Source organism: Copadichromis virginalis, linkage group LG5 (genome assembly GCF_057382275.1).
Source record: "Copadichromis virginalis isolate Kocher_CV1m ecotype Utaka linkage group LG5, C_Virginalis_male_GT1.1, whole genome shotgun sequence".
Classification (NCBI taxonomy): Eukaryota; Metazoa; Chordata; class Actinopteri; order Cichliformes; family Cichlidae; genus Copadichromis; species Copadichromis virginalis.
This window is the reverse complement of record NC_140622.1, coordinates 37,155,189-37,177,921: the sequence shown is the minus strand read 5'-3', so window position 1 is coordinate 37,177,921 and position 22,733 is coordinate 37,155,189. Positions and strand designations below refer to the sequence as shown.

General features: G+C 42.7%; 2 protein-coding genes across 4 annotated transcripts in view; both read left to right on the top strand.

The window, feature by feature from the left end:
* Positions 1 to 2,291, top strand: part of LOC146710269 (guanine nucleotide-binding protein G(s) subunit alpha-like) — a 56,455-nt gene extending 54,164 nt beyond the window's left edge. For all 3 annotated transcript variants that reach the window (XM_085457639.1, XM_085457640.1, XM_085457638.1), the window contains one exon: positions 348 to 2,291. In XM_085457639.1, the coding sequence (XP_085313765.1) occupies positions 348 to 494 (147 nt within the window). In that variant the 3' untranslated portion in view covers positions 495 to 2,291. The remainder of the gene's footprint in view (positions 1 to 347) is intronic.
* Positions 2,292 to 5,349: 3,058 nt separating this feature from the next.
* ipo9 (importin 9) lies at positions 5,350 to 21,236 on the top strand. Its single transcript, XM_085457635.1, has 24 exons — positions 5,350 to 5,650; positions 7,308 to 7,369; positions 7,481 to 7,567; positions 8,162 to 8,363; positions 8,597 to 8,685; positions 8,873 to 8,959; positions 9,119 to 9,238; positions 9,380 to 9,480; positions 9,888 to 9,946; positions 10,037 to 10,188; positions 10,281 to 10,379; positions 13,038 to 13,144; positions 13,227 to 13,366; positions 13,644 to 13,806; positions 15,923 to 16,149; positions 16,310 to 16,458; positions 16,868 to 16,996; positions 17,112 to 17,387; positions 17,508 to 17,674; positions 18,031 to 18,164; positions 18,256 to 18,375; positions 18,659 to 18,772; positions 18,886 to 18,962; positions 20,446 to 21,236. Exons 1-24 carry the CDS (start codon positions 5,503 to 5,505, stop codon positions 20,554 to 20,556), a joined length of 3,120 nt encoding a protein of 1,039 aa, XP_085313761.1. The 5' UTR covers positions 5,350 to 5,502; the 3' UTR covers positions 20,557 to 21,236.
* The last annotated feature ends 1,497 nt before the right edge of the window (positions 21,237 to 22,733 follow it).

Below are 22,733 nucleotides of genomic sequence, written 5' to 3'. Positions count from 1 at the left end.
TCACTACACCAGAGTACATAAACTATCAATGTGTATCAGTGGGTGAGTATAATACCTGCCACTGGAAAAAAGTTCTCCCTCAGTTTGGTGTTAGAATAATTATATTTTAATGAGTATACTGCATATATAAGTGTTCTCTGATTTTCGCCCATAAGGTTTTTTTTAACTTTGGATATTAGGAATGTATGACAGCTCAATAGTTACATTAAAAAAATACATGATAATATAGAAACGATAATATACAGATACTCCCTTCTATATAATAAAAAGTGGTAGACAAGTTTAGATCAGCGTTACTCTGCGGGCATCGTCAGTACCAACTAGTCTTTGTGTGTCTCTTTTCTCAGAGGATCAGCACAGCCAGCGGAGACGGGCGGCATTACTGTTATCCCCACTTCACCTGTGCGGTTGACACAGAAAACATCCGCCGCGTCTTCAATGACTGTCGCGACATCATACAGAGGATGCACCTACGGCAGTATGAGCTCTTGTGATTGGCAGCGGCGTCCAATCTTACCTAACTACCTATCATCATACCTAGCTAAACACCCCCTCCCGACCAGTTAGCCAATCACTCATCCACTTCCACCAACTTCACCTAACATCTGAGCAAGCAACTGAGCGCCTTGCCCTCCCCTCCACTCCGATACAGCTTCTCCCGATAAACACAACTGCAGAAAAGCTGAACAGCGGAAAGACTCTTTTCAAAACAAAGGAAACGTTGTTACAGATACACCACATCATCAACTATCAGCCTGGACTGACTGCTGTACTCAGCCACACTTTGACCCAGGAAAGAGGGTCAGGACTGGAATCCCTGAGTGTAGGCGAACTCTCCTTTTAGCTCTCTCTCAGTTAAATGAACACACATGCTCACAGGTACACAAACACACACAGATATGAGAGACGACTTCAGATAGGTTTTAATACAGCAGTAAGACGCATACACTCTCACAGAGCCTTTCAAAAGTCAAGTTCTACTGCTTTCCAAAGTCGGCAGAGGCTAAATTGAATAATGCCTTCTGAGAGGGACGAGTTTATTCACCTAGTGCTGAACACGAAGGAAGGGAACGGCAGACAGCGAGGGTGGCAAAATGATACAGAGGAGGGCTGTTTTGTGCCCAGAGATGGACAGATGGACTAATTGACTAATGGCTGCCTGCGGACGTGAGCGTGACTCTAACAGAAGACCACACGGCTCTTCAAGAATCCAACCAAGGAGGGATGCAGAAAACAACAACAGAAAAAAAGAAAAAAAAATAAACAAGATGAATATCATACAATGCATAAACTCATGCATACCAGTGAACTTCATGCAGTGCAAAAAATCCAAGCTATATATATAGATATTTATATATGTGTGTATATAAATATGTATATATATATATATAAATATATAAATATAAATATTATATATTCCTGTAATAACGCAATTCAACTTTTAAGTTTTTGTTAGTTTTTACCCCATGTTGTGTGTGGGTGTACACTGTGTGTGTGAGATCTGCCTTTGTGCACCATTTAAACCTCCAACAGCCACACACACACATACACACATATATAAAATATATACATCCTCGCCCCCTTTGCTCCTGCTGCTATTTGACAACTATTGAATATGTGGAATTTTTATTTAACAAGGAAAGCATGACGACGCAAAAGGAACGTACGAAGTTGAAGAAACGACTCGTCGGGGCTGGATGCGACATTCTGACCTGGCAGCACACACGGACACACTAACACACACACCCGTGCACATGCACTCACAGGCCTCCTTGTCCACACTATGACCCACCTCCACACCGTTTACCTTTCGTCTTGTTCTCTCACTTCTCCCATTCCCACCTCCTCCCTTCCTGGCTTTAAGTACGTCTGTCTTTATTTTACTGCTGGACTATTATTCCTGTACAGACTGTAAAATGTATTATTTTGTACAACTTTATTGAAAAAAAAAAAAAAATAACTTGTAGAAGATCCCTGTGCCTTGATCACGACTGTACGTGTAAAAATGAGCTAATATGTAAGTTATGTTTCACTGCGCTGTACAGCTGGACGGGTCTGTCCCACCTCGTCCGGGCTAGCTCACCCCTCCCGCTGGGGAGGGTGGTTGTGGGGTGGAGGGGGACGGGGAACGGGCATCGGATCGGGCGGAGGCCTTTCGTCTGTTGCTTAGTTTCCATTTTATTCCCACATTTGTTTGTTCGTTGATTCATTTGTTTTGTTTTGACTCTCCTCTGGTTTATATGATAGCGTTGGAAAAAAGAAAAATGAAGGAAAAAAGATAAGAAGACACACCACTTTAATGCTGTGTAGTGAACGATACTGAATCCTAACACAATTTAATATATATATATATAAAATATATGTCAGATTTTATATTTTATATATATGTACTGTACACTTACCTCCCCATCACCCTTGTGAGCTGTCGCCCGGGTTTCCTTTGCTTTCTGTCCGTAACCTGCAAATATTTTCAGGTGGTGGCAATTCTGGGTGCAGCGGGGTGGGTGTTCATTTCTCTTTTTTTTATTTTTAGCTTTAACTCTTTTGGAGAGGAGGGAAATATCCAGTTGCAAAACATTGCTTGTTTCTACATAAACCAAATTCTTTTTGCTCAAACAAGAGGAAACGGTTGTTTTAGTCTTTGGTTTGTTCTTAGAAATCGGTATATTAGATCAACATTACACGAGCTGAAGCAGTCGCTGTCTAACACCTCAGCCACGCAGTGAATCCAGTCCTTAATGATTAGTGGGGGGATTCATATTTTATTAACCTTATTTTCTTTTCTTTTTTTTTTTATCACAAGTGGTAACTGTTCAGAGTATATCATGTTTTATTCATATAGAGAAAGAACAAAGAGTGCATAACAAATTAAAAAATAAAAACAAAGTCACATATACACTCACCAGCCACTATATTAGGTACATCTTGCCTGTACTGGGTTGGACCTCCTTTGGCTTCAGAACTGTCTTAATTCTTCATGAAGAAGGTGCTGGAAAAAGATTCCTCAGAGATTTCAGTTTATAGTCATATGACAAAATCGCACAGTTGCTGCACATCCATGATGCAAATTTCTCATTCCACCACATCCTAAAAGTCCTCTGTTGGGTTGAAATCTGGTGGCTGTGGAGGCCCTTTGAGTACAGTCAATATTTTAAACACGTTGAAGAAACTAGTTTGAGATTATTCAAATTCTGTGAAATTGTGCTTTATATAAAGGAGATGGTTCAACTGTGATCATAAAGGAATGGATATGGTCAGCAACAATACTTGCTGTTTAAAGTTTGGTACTAAAGGGCCAAGAGTGTGCCAAAAAAAGTCCCCACACAATTAGACCACCAGCAGCCTCAAGACACTCACACACGGCAGGATTTATCCGTGCTCTCATGTTGTTTAACCCAACGTCTGACGTCTGCAGAAAACAAGACTCATCAAGACGGAACATTTTTCTGCATACCTTTGTTGTAATGAGTTATTTGGGTTATCGTCTTACCTGTCTTGCCTTCCTATCAACTTGAAGCAGACTGGCTATTATGCAGAGCACCTCTGCTCAGTGGATATTTTCTGTTTTTCAGACTAGTAGTAGTCATTTTAATTTAAAAAAAACTCAAGGTAAAAATTATTAAAAGAAAATCAATTCTACAAATACGAAAATATAGAACAAGTGAAAGAGCAGCATGTTCACAATGGACTTGACAGAAACTACGAGGCACCTCAGACTTGACTAAAAGGTGAATTTCAAGAAATGATTGCTGCTTTCTGGATGAGCCCTGCAAAGTCTTGTCAACTTTGGTTCTTAGTCAAGAGCTGGGGTCTGAAAGAAGTTTGGAGGAGGACCTCAGTGACCTAGAGCCACAGTATGGTATTAGAACTATTGTTCTATATTGTGGTGCTGGCTGATCCATGGAGTTCTTTAAAAGCAAATGATAAATAAATTAAATCTGTGATTTGCGATCATCCCAAAAAGTCAAAGATTTTCTTCATACAGCATAAGTCAAACGTTTCATGGCATTATCGACTAATGTGGCAGCGTGGCAGATCCACATGTTGGCAATAATAAATATTCTCTTTTTGAGAGATGTAGCCAAAGAGTAACATGTAACGAGAGAGAAAAGGGAATAAAAGAGGACCTAAGATGGAGCCTTGAGGAGCACCACATTTAATGGATTTTCTGTAAGTATATAATTATAGGCCTGGAAACCAATGTCCCTTCTTTAGTTTGGGACATTGGTTTCCAGGTCCATGGACTATTGCTTTTACCAAGGTATACCTCATAACTGGCAACAGAGCGTATGGTTAGTTTTGATACTTTTTTTATGCTTTTTATATTTACATATTTGCCAAAGTCACATACGAGTGGGGATTTTACAAGAAAAAAATTATATTTTGTAATTGAGTTTCTACAATATTTGCTAGTTTTCCATAAGTCATTTTTCCTGTATGTTGTACATCTTAGAGCAGTGAATAATAACACAAGATTTTTATATTCAGACATCCAAACCGCCACACATTTTATGATTAACAGTGTGAAGGGAAAGTATTAGGGATGTAAATGTAACAGCCTTGCAAATTGCACACACTGTTTCGCTGTAGGATTATATGGTGAAGCTGGTAGCTCAGATTCCTCCAAGATTTTGCAAGTTGTTCACACTTAAGGTTAGGCTACGGTTACTTTGACCTCTTTATATGGCGAGACAAATATAAATATATATAACTCCATCCATCCATTTCCACTTCTGTCATGGGGCCAGGTGGGGTACACCCAGGACATGTTACCAGTCTTCTGGAGAGCTACATATGCCGTATAGCGCATAGAAACTGTTATGCCACAGCAGATCATCTGCCTCTGGCTCTCACCCCAACTTTCCTCTGCATGTCCTTCTCGACTCTGTCCACTATCCCTCCTCAGCACATGTCCAAACTAACTTTGTCTCCAAACTGTTCAACCTGAACTATCAATCTGATTAACTCATCTAATTATCCTGGCCACTCCCAATGAAATTGTCAACATCTTCAACTGGCACCTCCAGCCTCCTGTCTTCATGTTAGTGTGCCACCGTCTCCTTACCATACATCACAGTGGATCTCACTATCTAAGTTTCCATGAACCATGCCTGCAATAACACAAAATCTTTAATATAGCCTTTACTATGAGAGCTCTACTATACGCAATACTACAACTAGTATAATAATAATAATAATAATAATTATTATTATTATTATTATAATAATTATTATTATTATTATTTACCTGAGCTCAAAATCATAAATTTCCTCCGCTCCACCAGAGGGCGCTAAAATATAAAAACAAAAACAAAGGGAGAAAAACACGTGGGCCTAACCGGACGACAAACACACTTCCTCCCGCAAAAACCCCGCCTCCGCGTTTCCATGCATTGGCGCGCTTCGCCTCTGTGGCCGTGGCTCGTCGCTCCTCCCCGGGTGGTGGTGCTACAGCTGCTGGTAGACTGACTGTAGCGGGCTGCGGGTGAAAACACAGCAGGCATGAGTGCAGCGGGTAGCGTTCGGCCCGGTTCGGTCCAGCAGGGACTTAAAGAGGCTCTGATCGAGACGCTGACGGCCATCCTGTCCCCGGTCCAAGAAGTGCGCGCCGCCGCGGAGGAGCAGATCAAAGTGCTGGAAGTGACAGAGGGTGAGTGGCAGCCGGGGTCTGAACAGCGCTTTGAGAAGTTAACCGGGGTGTTGTCGCTTATTAACAGCACGGGGGCCTCCGCTTCGCGCCCAGTGCGCGAACAGCTGACGGCCGCCGTTATTGGGGCTAACTTTGTGACTAAGCTAGCAGTCATTACGTTAGCTGAGCGACTGTCCTGGCTCCCCGGAGCAAACATTAGGCCACATTTCCAGGAGTTGGTGATGATTAAGATAATAATGATGATGATCTTCGATTGGGGTTCGAGACTGGCCGGTTGCTTTGCTCAGGCGATCGGTTCGGACAGCCGGATGTGTCACAAGTGTGGTCAGTAGCTCGGACCTAGTTACCAAGTTTGATGAAGCACATGGGAGCTGTGTGCACCCCGGCCTCAGCAGCACGGCGGCGGGATCGACTCTGGGTTCAACATCTGCGTCAGTAAACCAAAGGGAAAGACAAGAGTCGCGTGGTCTTTTCAGCCAGGTGCGCGTGAACATCTTGATAAAAAATATTACCACTTTTTTCTGTCTCTCTCCTTTTTTGAGAGCAGCTACTTTGGTCACGTTCACGCAAACTCCAAAATCCGCTGTTTGACCGCCCGGACAATAGCGGATTCGCCGCCTGCCTAATATTAAACATTCATTAATTGCGCCGTCACTATGCTAACAATTGAATGCCTTACTGACAGATTGTTTTTTTTTTCCCCGCGAAGATGTGTCCCCGGGGGGCAGGGGCTTCTCCCAGACTTCCAGCTTCCTGCACCATCAGGACCAGCAGGGAGGGCAGTACACACAGGATGGCCAATGAAAGAGCTGTTAGTGTTTCATATGGAGTGGGAAAAGTCTGAGGCTTCAGTGTAGGAGGAAACCATCAAAGCCACAGAATGTGTGTCAGAATTGTATTAATGAGGGGGGAAAAGAAAGTAGTAGTGATGCTTGTACTTAGAACATGTTAACGTAGATCCTGAAGTAATCTTGTGGTGTTGCTTTATGCAGTTCATCTGTTGGCAAAGTTTTAAGACTTGATTACTTTTCTTCTTTTTTTGATAGAGAAATAAAAAGACACTGATTTTTAGTAAAATTTGGACAGATGGATACTGTAGCCAGGGGGGTGTAGCTCTGACTCTGCTAGACCTCCCATTGTTTGTCCTGCAGTCCTCGTGCTGCTGGTGAAAGGCTAATTGTGCGCACTGATGTCGGCTGTACTGCAGTATCGCAGCGAGCCGACCCTTTCCGCTGGCCCCGCTCTAAGGCAGCCGCACTATGGGATTGTCAGCACTAACATTGTCTTCTGGCGCCTGATGTCACCCTGATGTCTTTGGCACCCTGCATGCCATGTTCAGACTAAAGCATGCTCCGCTCGAGTTTTTTCCCTCTGCCTGTATGGTGTGTCTCATGTCTCTTACTTAATGTCACACACTGATCCCTTGTCATCCTGTTGCTGCTGAAGGATGCATATTTTCATATTTTGCCAGGCTCTTTAAACCATAGTGAAAATTAATAATGGAAATGTGTAGGATTAGCAAAAACCTCATTTATAAATTCAGTATTTATACATCCACATTTGGCTTTTTCTATATTCATCATGCTCTAAGCGAGCTGATATGCATTTAGTTGTGTATTTATATCCTGTTGTCCTTGCTGATTTGTTCACATTGCAGAGTTTGGCGTCCACCTGGCAGAACTCACAGTCGACCCTCAGGGAGCACTTGCCATTCGTCAGGTGAGCAGGAGAGAAACTGAAAAAGAAAAAAAAATGAACCTTTACAACAAACACCACTTTTTCTGTTGTTCCTCATCATTTTCTTGTTTGTGTGGTTGGCTGTGTTTACAGTTGGCATCCGTCATCCTGAAGCAGTATGTGGAGACTCACTGGTGTTCCCAATCGGAGAAGTTCAGGCCTCCTGAAACCACAGATCAGGTAAACCCTGCTTCATCCTCAATCTCAGGAAGCATGTTCAGGCATCTCAAACACTTTTAATTATGTTGCAAATTCAAACTTTAGCTACATCATTTCTCACGCATTATGACAGTGAAGAAAAACCATGTTTTAGGCCTGCTTTCAGATGTATTAAAAACCAAAAACGCTCTGCTTCAGGCACTGCTAGTATTGTTCCAACAGTGCAATGGCAAAAGGATGATTCATCATTACTGAGGGGGGTAAAGACATTGTCACTTACAGCAGGGACTCACTCTGTAGGCCACATGGTGCTGTAGTATCTGAGAGGTGGCTGCCCGCTCAGAGAAGTATAATAACTTATCCATAATTGAGAAGAAGTAACAGCAATGCTTATAAATCCTGCAGTGGTATTTAATTTGCCCTTTTTAAGAACAGCCTTCGGTATCCAGCCTCGTCTCAAAGAAGGAAAGTAATTGTAAAAGTGACCTATGTCTGATTATTAGTAAGTATAATCAGTGGTCAGAGTGAGGGAGCGGAGGGGCAGATCACCCAACTCTACACCCCTGTTACACGATTGAAGCCAAAGCGAGTCGGACTTTTGTTGTTCCCCTCCAGGCGAAAGCCGCCATTAGGGAGCTGCTGCCCAGCGGTCTGCGGGAGTCCATCAGCAAAGTCCGCTCCAGTGTTGCGTACGCCGTGTCGGCCATCGCCCACTGGGACTGGCCTGAGGCGTGGCCGCAGCTCTTCACCCTCCTGATGGAGATGCTGGTCAGCGGAGACGTTAATGCCGTGCACGGGGCCATGAGGGTGCTCACGGGTATGTAGTAACATATAAATAACACAATAAGTCTATCTGCTTGGGGAATTTTAAAGGTTGCACAAACATTTGATCCGTTTTGGAAGTCAACGCTTAAAGTGACTGTGATCTCAGGAGCAGTTGAGTTTTTTTGTTGTTTTTTTAGCTTAGACTACGGCTAAGTTCTTGAAGATTAGCTTTATGCATTTCCATTTTTCAGAGTCTTTAGTTTACAACTTCTTTTTTTTTTGCAGAGTTTACTCGAGAGGTGACAGACACCCAGATGCCGCTAGTGGCTCCAGTCATCTTACCAGAGATGTATAAGATCTTTTCCATGGCAGAGGTACTCCTATATCTCCTTATGTGCTCCTTATCTCTATCAGTATTGAGCCTCTGTGGATGCAGGCACACATTTTACAGCTGTCAGTCTGAACAGTCCTGTTTTCTGTGACTGCCATTAATGACTGCACATTGCATTTGTGTGATACACCGGCATGGATCGCCTCCCTGAACTGTTTTCACTTTTGCAGGTTTACAGTATTCGTACTCGCTCCAGAGCAGTGGAGATATTCACCACCTGTGCCAACCTGATCTGTGCTATTGAAGAGCTTGAAAAGGTGAGGCGGGGTCAGCAAACGTTTCAGTTTTAAGTTGATGGCCTTTCAAAAAGGCTTCTACTCATGCATCACTTTTATATCTGCATTAAAGTGGAAGGTATAGACCTGAGTCGCTGTTGCTGTGTTTTTTAATAATCGTTCTTATTGACCTGGGTGTAGGGTGCAGCCAAAGCGTTGATCTTCCCTGTGGTGCAGCAGTTCACAGAAGCGTTTGTCCAAGCCCTGCAGATGCCCGATGGGCCCACGTCTGATAGCGGCCTCAAGATGGAAGTCCTCAAGGTGAGAAACTCTGTGCACTTGGACCCTTTTGTCGGACTGATTATGATCTGCAAACGTTAAGTCAGTCTTTTAGTTTTCTTTTTGTCTGTGGCTACTTTCCAGGGTTCAAATCCTTGTTTTCTTTGCTTATTCGTCTCACAGGCAGTGACAGCATTGGTAAAGAACTTCCCCAAACCCATGGTGTCCTCCATGCAGCAGATATTACCCATTGTGTGGAATACACTGACTGAAAGCGCAGCTTTATATCCTGTCATCTATGTATTAGCTGTTTCCTCGCTCCCAGCAATCGTTTGAAGAGCATTTGTTTTGGGGCTGAACACTTCTTACCTCGAGGTTTGACTTCCTTTTGGGCATCTTGCAGACAGACAGGTCATTTGCTGTGACTTGTGATCTCTTGTTTATTTGACAGTTTCTCTAAACCACTAATCCACATTACTGTCGCAGTTTTTAATGTATGGAAATCACCTGCTTACTCAGCAGGATCAAAACCTCCTTTGACATACTTAAAGAAGCACTGGGGTGTGACAAGGTAATGGACTTCACAGACAAGCTGTCTGTATAGGGTCATCTCATATAATAATTAAATTTACAGCCATTAATGAGAGAAAAACGTTTTTGTGAGTGCATTGATCCTTAACCAGATCTTCACTTATGTGAGAACAGAAGTGAACTACACAGAGGAAGTGGACGACCCAGTAGACTCAGACGGTGAGCAGAATTCAAGTCTTGCTGTGTTACACATGGTTATTAATATTGTTATCCACTTATTTATTTATTTGGTTGCTTGTGTTTTTGCAGGTGAGGTTTTGGGCTTTGAGAATTTGGTGTTCAGCATCTTTGAGTTTGTCCACACGCTGCTGGAGAACAACAAGTTGAAGAGCACGGTGAGGAAGGCGCTGCCTGAACTCATCTATTACATCATCCTGTACATGCAGATCACTGAGGACCAGGTGAGAAACGACTGCAACATCTGGTAGAAGATGCACGTGTAGGTGGAAGTAAAAAAGAAAAAACTAAGTATATTTGTGTTGTTTCTCTTCAGATCAAAGTGTGGACAGCTAACCCGCAGCAGTTTGTGGAGGACGAGGATGATGACACCTTCTCCTACTCTGTCAGGATCTCTGCTCAGGACCTGCTGCTGGTGAGAGAACAACAAAAAAAAGTATCACTGCTTAGTAGGAGTGCAACGATACACAAAATTCCCGGTTTGGTTCAATACTTTGGTGTCACAGTTCGATATTTTTTTCGATGCAAAAAAAAATGTTCATGCCTTTTAAATTTGTAATTTATTAAAATTATAAATATATATTTTAACTCAAAAGTACAGTTTTTAAATTTAATGTTGCTGAAACAACAAAATAAAAAAAATAAATCTATCTGATCGAGAAATCATTCGTCTTTGGAAAAGAGAGTTTATTACAGAGAAATGGCTCTTTCCAAAATAAAAGCTATACTATACGCTTCTTCTGGGCTATATTATCAGCAGCATATTAAACATATCAGGTCCCCATAAGGAGAATCATGTGCTAACGGCTGTCTAAATGACTCGGGTAAAGTTTGTAGCATGTGTGCTTGTTGTTTTTCTCTGCTTCCACTTGTCTTTGCACTAGGATGCTGTCGGCGTAAATCTACAGTCATATTCGTTGTGTTCCCACTAGTGCTGTCAGCGTTAATCTCGTTGAAATGACGTTAACGCCATAACGCGGCAGATCTCCGTTAACGAGCTACCGCGGATCGCCCCGTGCATGGGGCTGGACGGCGTCAATACGTTAACAAGCTAACTGCGCTAACGCACTAGTTCCCAACAATTGAGCATTGCGTGGCACATCCAACATACTGTTTTATTTTTGTCCATGACACGCTTACCATCAGCAGTGTTGGGAAGGTTACTTTTAAAATGTATTCCATTACAGAATACAGAATACATGCCCCAAAATGTATTCTGTAACGTATTCCGTTACTTTACTCAATGACAGTAACGTATTCTGAATACTTTGGAATACTTAATATATTATCATGCTGTTTACAACTACGTGAATGTACTATTGCTGTGATTTATTACTGTTACTGAAGGTCCGCGGCTCCGAACCCGTAGTAAAGGGACCTCTGACTAATACGTCGGGGTCCCTGTTGGCTCGTAGCCGAAAAATAGCTTTACTTTGTTGTCTGGGTCAACTTTTCTTGCGAGAGACAGAGAGAGGCGTTGAAAGACTGCTCCAACGGAACTTATTGTTTCGGAGGAAAACACGAACACGGTGTACAGTCGAGTCTTAATAGCTTACTTACAACTGGGCTCGTCAGGCACTCTTCTTGGCTGCAGTGGCTATTATTATATTTACATGCTTCCAGCTCCCGTTTTTGCTCGATGACAACTCGTACCTTTCCACTCGCTTTTTTTCTCCCTCCTCGCGCTCACAGACACATAATGGGTATGACAGTCCATTCTCCCTGCAGCACGGACTACACTGCCCATGATGCTACATTCTTTAGAGCTATGCTTGTAGCATTCTGCCTGTTAGCTTAGCACAACAACAACAACAAAAGGCGCTCTCTCACCCAGGAAACACGCAGAGAGAGAGCGTCACCCTGTAACCATGGCAACCGTAACGCTGCCACCTGGAACAACAGAACATAGCTGTCAAACAAAACCCAAACAGTCCTGACCCGCCACGATATGAAACAGGAAAGTACTGCCGTGTAATCCATTTATTTCAACAAAGTAACTGTATTCTAAATACCACCTTTTTAAACGGTAACTGTAACGGAATACAGTTACTCATATTTTGTATTTTAAATACGTAACGGCGGTACATGTATTCCGTTACTCCCCAACACTGACCTTCAGGGTCATACTTCACATGAAAACCAAAATAGTTCCAAAGGCCAGATCTGAATGAGGGTGGGGGAGGTTCAATTTGCCATGTTGCAACGAGCTTAGCTTCTGTCTTGCTAGCTTGCGCTGCGCTCAGTGGATCTGCGCTCGACAGTGCAGCCTAGGCGGAGTAGTGGAACGCAGATCCACTTAGCGCTCAACACAGACAGCATCGTCAGATGAAAAGTTGATAAAATAAATAAAAAAAATTGTATTGTTCATACATATGCATACGACCGAAAGCACTGTATCGAACGGTTCAATATCAATACGAGTATTGTTGCACCCCTACTGCTTAGGTAAAGCAATCTTATTGGATAAAGGTCTCAGGTATGAGAGCTGTTATTTAATTGGCTGACAGATGACACCTGCTTTTAAACACAGAGGCACTTTTTTTTGTAAATTAACAGCCTCCTTGATCTAGTTTAGTTTGACTGACTTGAGCCATTTCAGTTCCAAGATGGTTATAGAGAGGTATTTCAATAAGTTTGCAGGTTTTATCTTACAACTTTCAGTTATTATTTATATAAAATGAAAAAGAATTACAAGAAGTCGAACTTATCTGAGGCTGTAAAGCAGAGAACATGAGGATGTGCGTGTCTGCCAGGCAGCTGTATTTAGACTGAGGGAAATAATCCTCTTGGCTCTGCTTTTTCTTCTCCTACACACACACACACACAACCTCCACGGACACTGGAGGCAGATTTTAAAGCTGTGAAAGAAATGGGAACAGTTTTGTTTTTGTTTTCACTATACACTGTGTGTTTCATGCAGTGTTATGATAGAAGAGGTTAGATCTGTGCAGTCAAACACATCCAGAAGTTTGTTGTGGTGTCAAAGTCGTACTTGCTCATGATCTCGCTTTTCAGCCTGGGGTTCGCCCTGATCAGGTGTATCATGACGGTAACCTTTGACCTCTTTTTGCAGGCCGTCGCTGCAGAGTTTCAGAATGAGAGCGCAGCAGCGCTGGCAGCAGCTGCAACCAGACACTTCCAGGAGGCAGAGCAGGCTAAAAACGGTGGCAATGAGCACTGGTGAGGGCAGACTCGGTCACAGCCAGTCTGGCTTTCTATGTTTTCGCTTTCTGTTCCTTATGTTGCTTTTATTTTAAAACAGGTGGAAGATCCACGAGGCCTGTATGTTGGCCCTCGGCTCAGTCAAGACCATCATCACAGAGAACGTGAAAAATGGCCGCATCCAGTTTGACATGCACGGTTTTTTGGCCGGCGTTGTCCTGGGTGATCTCAACCTGACGGGTGAGTCCGGTCAGCAGAAAAACAGGAACAAAGCTCCTGAGTTTTTTCTGCAAGAGCGTGGAACTTCTGACGAGAACTAACTTTGAGTCCTTTGTTATATCTCTGACCTCGAATGATCTAACAAGCCGTGAAATTCCCCCATAAACTATAAAAGACTGCATTTTAATATTTTAGGTTTTTTTAACAAGTCAAAGCCGTCAAACTGCAATGAAACGTGAAAACGGTTATTTCACTCTTTATGTTTCTCACCTCATCTTGCTTGTTTTTTCTTTCCCAGCGGCGTCTCCCTTCCTTCTCGGTCGTGCTCTGTGGGCGGCCAGTCGCTTTACAGCCGCCATGTCTCCCGAGGTCATCCAGCAGTTTCTCCAGGTCACAGTCAGCGCCCTCCATGACTGCCGGCCGCCTTCTCTCCGCATCTCCGCGGTCAGGGCCATCTGGGGGTGAGCTAGCCGTTCATAATTGTAACCAGGTCACCGCCAAAAGAAAACCATCCTTTTATTTTGTGATTGAGCAACTTTGTCTTGGTCCACGGTACAGGTTGTAGCCTGTTACATTCGGGAGCTGTTTAAAAAAGCAGGCAGGTATCTCAGATTTGCACAAAACCTGGGAACAGAAGGAAAACCACTATCCTAGACTTGTCCGAATCTCATAAAAGATTTCTAAAGGAACCTCTAAATGTCCACTTTCAAGTAGAGCAGGGCGATATGGCCAAAAATATTTATCACGATATATATTTGAAAATTTGCGATAACGATATAACTGACGATATAATTGATGCGAGACAAAATACAACTCCACAACATTACTAGCGCAAAAAGACAACCTTCCATTTATTTTCACTTAAACAAGAAGCTGGTTTTTATGTACATTAAAGCTTTATAAAAATGTAACAGTGCAAATGCAAATTCCTTGCTGAAAATTTAACCAAAAGGCATTTCCAGTAGAAATGGGCTGACATATCCTGAGCATAACCATGTATAATATCCACTGAAGTTAAAAAGAGGTGCTTTGCAACATTAAACTGCAGTGTGCAGTACGTATTTTTCGGACCATAAGGTGCACGGGATTATAAGGCACATTAAGCGAAACAAAGCAGTCCAATAAATCAAACTTTATTAAACTCATTCTTCTTGCTTCCTCCACTTCTGTACCATTGATTCATTAATGTTGAATTCTCTGGCAGCTGCTCTATTCCCATGTTGTTGCAGTATATTAATGACTAACCTTCTATTGTGGATGGATTATCTCAGTTGTTCTCCTGACTGAAGTTTGGTCCGTTTACAATGTCCTGCCATGCGATTGCATTTGTCTCTAACCATGAGGAACCTTCACGTTAACTTTTATAAGTGGAAAAGTGTTAGTGTTCGTCCTCCAGCTTCACTGTTTATGTTATGCTAACATAGCTGTGTCGCTAGCGATCACGTAGCACATCATTATATACCAGCTAGCCCAACTTCAGTAACCCTACAAACGTCACTGCTGTTTAGTTTCCTGTCTTCATTTATGTTGGAAGTGATAGCAGAGCTGTACGTTTGAATTTTTTCAGAAATCTCTGAACATGCAATATCATGCTTAGGTAACTAGCGAAACTAGCGAGCTAACTTCCGCTAGCTTCCTGCTAACTTCTAACTCCATTAAATGTAATAAATTTTGTTTTCATGGATGCCTGGAAGTTAAACTTTATAGTTACACCTGGTAAAGCAGCAATGCTGATCGTTTTATTAAAGATGAAAGAATTTAGACAGTTTTTAACTCTCAGTGATGCTGCAGTGTTCGTTTGACCTGAAGTGTACTGAGTTTAGGACCCAGATTACTCCCAGATTTAAGAGCATCTTAGTCCGACAAATACGACAATAACGACGGCCGCTTGCATGTTCTGCAAAAAAAATGTGCTTTGTCGTGTATCTGACGGACAAACACCAAACCAGTTCCACATCACTGAAGTTGCACCATTTTTACAAACCAGTTCTGGTTCATCTGTTTCACTCAACAATCGGCCATGTGCGTATGAAAACAAAGGCACTGCGCATGCGCGTTTTACTCCCATTCTATTGCGATATTTCATTTTCCTATCGTTGCCTAACATTATACCGGTATTACCGTGAACGGTATAATATGGCCCAGCCCTACTTTCAAGCATCTTGCTCTGTGTGGGTCTCCCATGCCATCATCAGTGACTTCAGGAAGTTACTCAGCCACAACATAAATTAGTTAAACTATTTAAGTGATATTAAGATAACCGACTAGTGGCTGTATGCTTAACTTTACCAAACACATTGATTTCTCGTCTAAATTTCAACAGGTAATCAGATAAGTTAATTTCTTTCAGCAGCTGTGCAGTTGGGTTTTATGTTTCGTAGGTTTTTCGCATCATATCCTTTCCTCGTCTGAACTTGAGTTGTTTCATGGTTTCTGTGCTTGTTAGTTTTGTCCATCACTAAAATATGAAACAGATCATGAAGTAGAGCCAACAGTCCCACATGAAAAGGTGTTACCTCAAAGCAGTGACTATAAAGTTATAAAAATATTAAGGATGCTGCGTGTTCATGTCTCCAGGTACTGTGATCAGCTGAAACTGTCGGAGAGCACACATGTCATTCAGCCCTTCCTCCCCAGCATCCTAGATGGACTGGTTCAACTGGCCGCCCAGTTCAGCTCTGAAGTGCTGACGCTTGTCATGGAGACGCTGTGCATCGTCTGCACCGTTGACCCGGCGTTCACCACCAGTGCCGAGAATAAGATCTGCCCCCTCACCATTGCCATTTTCCTTAAATATAACAACGGTACTTGACTCACACCTTCTTTGACTGTTGAACTAAATTCCCAGCATGCTCTGGTCATCAGCACCTGATTGCAAAATCTTAAGTTGTACCACCTTTTCCAAGCAAAGTGCTTCCCGGATGAGGACATGGTGTGATAAGATTTGTGTCCTCGTGTCCTCAGACCCTGTGGTGGCATCCCTGGCTCAGGACATCTTTAAGGAACTGGCACAGATTGAAGGCTGTCAGGGCCCCATGCAGATGCGTCTCATCCCCACGCTTATCAGCATCATGCAGGCTCCACATGACAAGATCCCCACCGGACTGTGCGCTGTAAGTACCAGGTGGCATATACAAAGCTGTTCAGAGAATTACGAGGTGCAATAATGTGTGTCAGTCTGCTTTTAAAAAATAATTTATTATGTTAGTTCAAAATAACTTATTTGAAATGATTGCACAGTGACATTTGCCACATTTAAAGAAGAAAAAGTATACAAGTAAGAGTCTTCATGTAACAGTGGGCATAAGTATTGCTTCAGTCAGCGTGCAGACCAACAAAAACAAGAACTGGCCCAAGAAATGTGGATCAGTGGAAGCCAAAAATGCCCTTTGTGGGGGTTTTTGTGTTTTAAATATGTAATACTTGACATTTTCTGCATCCAGCTGAGACGATTGCTGAGGATAGATCATGATTCTTTCTGAAAACATCGGTTTCTCTTTCTGTTCTCCTGCTCTGTCGCAGACGTCCATTGACATCCTGACCACAGTTGTCAGAAACACCAAACCCCCTCTGTCAGAGCTGTTGGTGTGCCAAGCGTTTCCTGTGGTGGCACAGTGCACCCTGCGCACTGATGACAATGCGATAATGCAGGTAAACAAAACAAAGACGAAAAGGTCCAGAAATAATTATGTCACACGTGGTCACTTTAACTGTGTAAAATGTAGCATGTGGTGTAACACATTGATCACTTCGCTCCTCTCTCCAGAACGGCGGTGAGTGTCTGCGGGCGTACGTCTCCATCGCCCTCGAGCAGGTTGTCCAGTGGCGGGACGACCAGGGAAACAGCGGCCTTTGGTACGTCATGCAGGTGGTCAACCAGCTGCTGGATCCCCGGACGTCCGAGTTCACTGCCGCCTTCGTGGGCAGGTTGGTGTCCACTTTAATCTCTCGGGCTGGAACTGAGCTCGGTGAGCAGCTGGATCAGATCCTCCGAGCGATTCTGAGCAAGATGCAGCAAGCCGAGACCCTCAGTGTCATGCAGGTAGGAAGGAAAGATGGTTGATGGCTTTGCCGAAGGGCCGCAGGCTGAATTTCTTTATTTTAATTGAGTTCCACTGGATGCCGGTATCTGAACCACCTCCTGTTTCTCCTCCCTCTCCAGTCTCTGATCATGGTGTTTGCCCACCTGGTTCACTCTCAGCTGGAACCTCTGCTGGAGTTTTTGTGCAGCCTGCCTGGACCGACAGGGAAACCCGCCCTGGAGTTCGTCATGACCGAGTGGATGAGCAGGCAGCACCTTTTCTACGGGCAGTACGAGGGGAAGGTCAGGTAAGAAAACTACAACGATTTTACTTTGGCCTACAGTGAAAGAAGATCTGAAAGGAAGAACATGCGTCATGTCAGAACATGAAAACCTTCAGCTTTGAGTTCAGGCTGTGTTGTTTTAAAAGTGATTGGGATGAGTGAAAGGTGGATCTGACTAAGAACCTGAATACACAAACTCTCAGCTTTGTCTATTATGGACTGTATCTGAAGAAGTGAACACCATGGTGAAAGCACTCGTGCATTTAAAAAAAAGTGCTTGTATGAATGGGTGAACAAGGCATGTTGTATAAAGCATTTTCAGAGTGTAAAAGCGATGTATAAGAACGTGTCCATTCAAATGTACTCTTGAATTCCTGCAGCACGGTGGCTCTCTGCAAGCTGCTGCAGCACAGTCTCAACACTGATGATAAACGTCTCCAGGACATTGTGGTGAAAGGTGAAGAAATCTACAGTCCAGACGACGGCATCCGCACACGCTCCAAATCTGCAAAGAGTAAGACACTAAATGATTTTGAACTTGAACAGAGAGACTGCTGAAAGCAGAAGTTTTATCATGAGAAAATGCAAATGTTTCGATTGAACAGATCCAGAGCGTTGGACCAACATTCCTTTGCTGGTGAAGATCTTTAAGTTGATCATTAACGAGCTTTCGACTGTAGTCGAGGCAAACGCCAGCAGGACGAACGCCGCAGACTGGAGCCAAGGTGAGTCAGTATGTACTCGTGGACCCCAGTACACCGTCACCAGAAGTCAGAAACTCCACACAGGCCTGTTGGGGGAGATCCAGTCCTTTTACAAATGCACTCGTTTATTCAATTATATTTGTAGTTCCTAAATGTGATGTTGACTCAGGTCTCTAGAAGTGCATCATGTTGGGCAGGTGAAGCCTTCTGACTTACTGAAAAATCGCAGTTTGTTCAGTTGTTCTATTGAATTGCTGGGACAGCAGACCTTTCAGTAACCAGCTGTTATTTCTGCTCATCTTAGATTCCAGTGGTATGTGGGAGGACCAGGGGGAGGACGAGGTGGAGGATGATGATGACGAGGACGAAGGGCTGGCGGGGCAGCTCCTTTCTGATCTCATTGCCGCTAACAAATACGGTACCAGTACCTCCTCACTGGATTTCATCTTAATTTCTTCTAAGAGCAGCTCCCTCTCTGTGTTCATGACAGAACGTTGTTTCACCTCAGCGAATAAAATGTTATTTTTATAGATGATGATTATTACGAGGACGACGATGAGGATGATCCAGATGCCTTGAAAGACCCCATATATCAGATTGACCTGCAGGTAAGTGTCTTACTTCAGATCTAAGCGTGGGTGGGACACACTGGTTGGAGCTGTGGAGCGACAGAGAATAATAATATGAAAGCCAGCTTCTGTGTTTTTACTGCTGGAGCTGGTTTCCTCTGACATTTTATTGGCCTCTCTGTTGTCTTTCACTTAGTCAAACACAAGTCAAAGACTTCTGCTGGTTCCCTTTGAATGAGTAACAATAATTTAGATATTTATGCCAAATATCATGTAGATTGAACATTTAGTCTTCATTGATAAACTATCAATGAAGACTAAATGTTCAATCGACTTGCTCAGATTAATCTTCACTGGTTGATGCATAAGCATAAAAACATGGATCTTTGCTATTTCATAAATGAAAATGTCTGCTTGAGATAATTAAACCTCATTTAACACAACTCTATTTACAGTGCTGTACTTTTCTTTTGGCCGTAGCTGAAATCTACTTAAGTGATGCCAACAGTATATCTGTGTATGTATAGATTTTTAGCAGTTGCACATAAGTAAACCTCCTCACGAACTACCTTTCTGTTACCCATCTTTCAACCCGTGTAGATATTCTGCTCACGTGTTTGTAGCTTATACTGCCATCTTGAGTATCAATAGTGAGCTATTCAAAGTATTAACAAGGGAAATATGTATTGACTGTATTATGCACTTAACAGCCACTTTATTAGGTCACCTTGCTAGTACTGGGTTGTACCCATTATGCCAGCAGACATACTGTAATACATTATGTTCATATATAAGCTGCCCGGGAGGCTGCAGCCCTTAAGAGTGGCCAAGGTCATTGCTGCGAGTTTACCAGCGTTTTCTGCCCTAGAATGTCAAATCAGATGAGAAGACGCTCTAATTATAACAGAGCTTTAGGATAAAATGGCCTGCTGGATTAATGTTGGAGATGAGACACGCAATTTGCACTTTCATCTGCTGGTAAACAAGCATTTTTCAGGATGCATGGCATTGGGTCGAGTTGTGTACTATTGAGGAACCGAGCCATTAATAATGTTAGTCGGAACAACGGTGTTTACCGGCTGGTTCGTGTTGAACTGCTGCTGTAAACGGGGTAAATTGAGATGAGGCTGATAAGCCCTGTGAGTGCTGACTAAAACTGAATTCCATGAAAAAGTGCATTATTGGTTCCGGCTTTTTAAAATATGCTAATGTGCTGCTTTTCCTGTCAGTGATTACGATAAGTTCAAGGTTTGGGTTGTACAAAGAGTCACTGTGACAGCTCTGAGACCATCTTCTGAATCCTTAAATACAAACCATCCATTTATTTTTAGGTGGGTACAAAGACCGGCCGGAACCATTCATGCTTTGAATCGCGGGTGTAAAGTCACAACACCAAAAACTGATCGCTTTATCCTCGAATCCAACTGAATGTTTGAGCTAAAGCTGAAGAAATGTTTAAGTTGTTTTCCCCACAGGATTTACCACCTGATTACCTCCACTGTATCCTCTGTCTCCTCTTCAGGCTTACCTTACAGACTTCCTGACACAGTTCGCCCAGCAGCCGTGCTACAGCATGTTCTCAGGCCACCTCAACCAAGCCGAGAGACAAACCCTTCAGTCTATAGGCCTCTAGCCCCGCCGTCTGCAGCTCCAGCACATCATCTTCCATCATCAGCCCCGTCACATGACCCTCACAATGAATTTACAGCAAAAGAAAAAGAGAAGTTGATAAAAGAGGAGGGGGATGGGGTGGGAAGAGACTCATGCACGTGTCCATAGCTCTCCTGTTACTACATTCTTGTGATGGGATGAAGGACTCTGTTAAAACGAGCAGCGTGGCGAGGTGAGCGACTGCACCGGTCAGTTCCCGAAGAGAGTCTCACCATTTTGAAGGAACTTCAAACTGGACGAGAAGGTTGAACCTTGATGTATGTATGGACTTTTTCGCCACGTGTTGTTTGTAATTTAGCCCGTTTATTTTTGTGTGTGTTTCTGTACAAACGAAACGAGTGAGGTGCAAGACAGAGAAACACTTCCAGGAGAACTTCACATGGACTGAAGGAAAACAAAACACCGGGATGTTCGAGAGGGAGAGAAACATTGGCGGCCTTATATTCCATAAAACAGACTGTTGACAACAGGAAATGAAGCGCTTTCAGACCCGCTGACGTGTATCTGGGTACGGTGGGTATTTGGGAATTAACACTGTTGCCATGGTGATTCACAGCCTTGTCATTTCCTTGTACCCATTGGCGTTTGGGATGAAAACATTTCTAAATAAAAGTCCCAGCAGGACAACATTTTCAGAATGATCACCAGATTCCTGTCTTTGTGTCCGACTTCAACTGAAACAGAAAAACGCTTCACCTACTCGGACTCTGATTGCTGACATGTCTGTTTTGACCTTTACTTGGAGTCCAGAGTGGAACAGAAAGCAACAAAATTATTATTAAACTACAGAATTAACAACTAATCACTGATTCAAAGAAAACAAATACAGGACTTAAGATCTCGCAGGTTTGCCACAAACATAAAAGCATCGTCCACTCAGCAGAGTGCAGTGTCTCAACAGGGCTACGTCCTGAGGCTTAAAATGCAAAATCTAAGAAGTCGGTGCTTTTCAGCTGTGGCAGATCTGGAAGCCCAAGAGGTAAAAAGAGAAAAGCAGTTCTAGTCAAAAAAAAGAGGCCAAAAGGTTGTGGATATAATGCCAATATGCAAACAGATTCTTTGAAAATGAGTTTCCTGTAGATTGGTTTCTATTTTAATAGAACTCATGACTAAATTTTCCAAGAAAATCTAAAAGGATGTGATGTTTATGCTCGCTCCTGAGCTCCTTACCCCAATGGACCTTTGTGGGCAACACAAGCTAATGTGGATTTAAAAACAGAATCTGCTAATCATGAATGTCAACATGCCAAACAGCTCAGACTGTTTGGCATGTTGCAATTTTGGTCCACTGTTCTTTGCAGAGGTGCTTTGATTCAGCCGTATTGGAGATTTTTCTAGCATGAATGAACTGTTTAAGGTCACACTAAAGCATCTGTCCTCCTGGGAAGGTTCACCACTGTTCCAAGTTTTTTCCATTTGTGCATAATGGGCTTTGCCGTGGTTCACTGGAGTCCCAAACTCTTAGAAATGGCCTTTTTAACCCTTTCTAGACTGATACATGTCATTGAATGTGTTTCTCGTCAGTTCTCGACTTCCTTCAGATTGTGCCATGTGTTTTTGAGATCTTTTAGCTTACTTCACTTTGTCAAACAGCTTCTGTTTAAACGAGAAGATGGAATAACGTTTTTCGCATAGGGCCAGCTGTGTATGGATAACTTATTTCCCTTAATAAATGAAATCATAAATTAAAAACTTAAAGATAATCTGAGTAGATACAAAATTATCTATTGTTTATTTATTTTTAATGATCTGAACCATCTAAAAGTTTGTTAATATATAACACTACTTAGATGACTATAAAACACCACAAAAAATGTCCATAACACACATTATCGTTAAGCGTGTTTGGTGTGTGCAGAGTGGAGTGCTTCTCCTTTCAAATGTGTCATGTCTCCCAGCTTAACAGATTGTAGCAAAGCTACTAAGAAGGTCAAACAGGTGAGCAGGATCAGCTGTGTGGGCAGAGAGAGTATTTAAAAAGTTTTTCGTATCTCTGTTTTTTCCTTCCACTTAATGAAACTTCATACAAATGAGGTTCATAGTTGCATATTTTCACAGAAAAAATAATGAACCCGGGCTTATATGGCTTAGTTAGGTGGTTTATTTTAATCTCCTATAAATAACAGGTTTTTCAAACAT

Bases quoted from the DNA above. Each gene is read 5' to 3' on its own strand.
- ipo9 (XM_085457635.1), top strand. From the start codon at position 5,503: ATGAGTGCAGCGGGTAGCGTTCGGCCCGGTTCGGTCCAGCAGGGACTT. The intron at 9,239-9,379 runs GTGAGAAACTCT...TTCGTCTCACAG, and splicing joins TCAAGATGGAAGTCCTCAAG to GCAGTGACAGCATTGGTAAA. The intron at 10,380-13,037 runs GTGAGAGAACAA...CTCTTTTTGCAG, and splicing joins CTGCTCAGGACCTGCTGCTG to GCCGTCGCTGCAGAGTTTCA.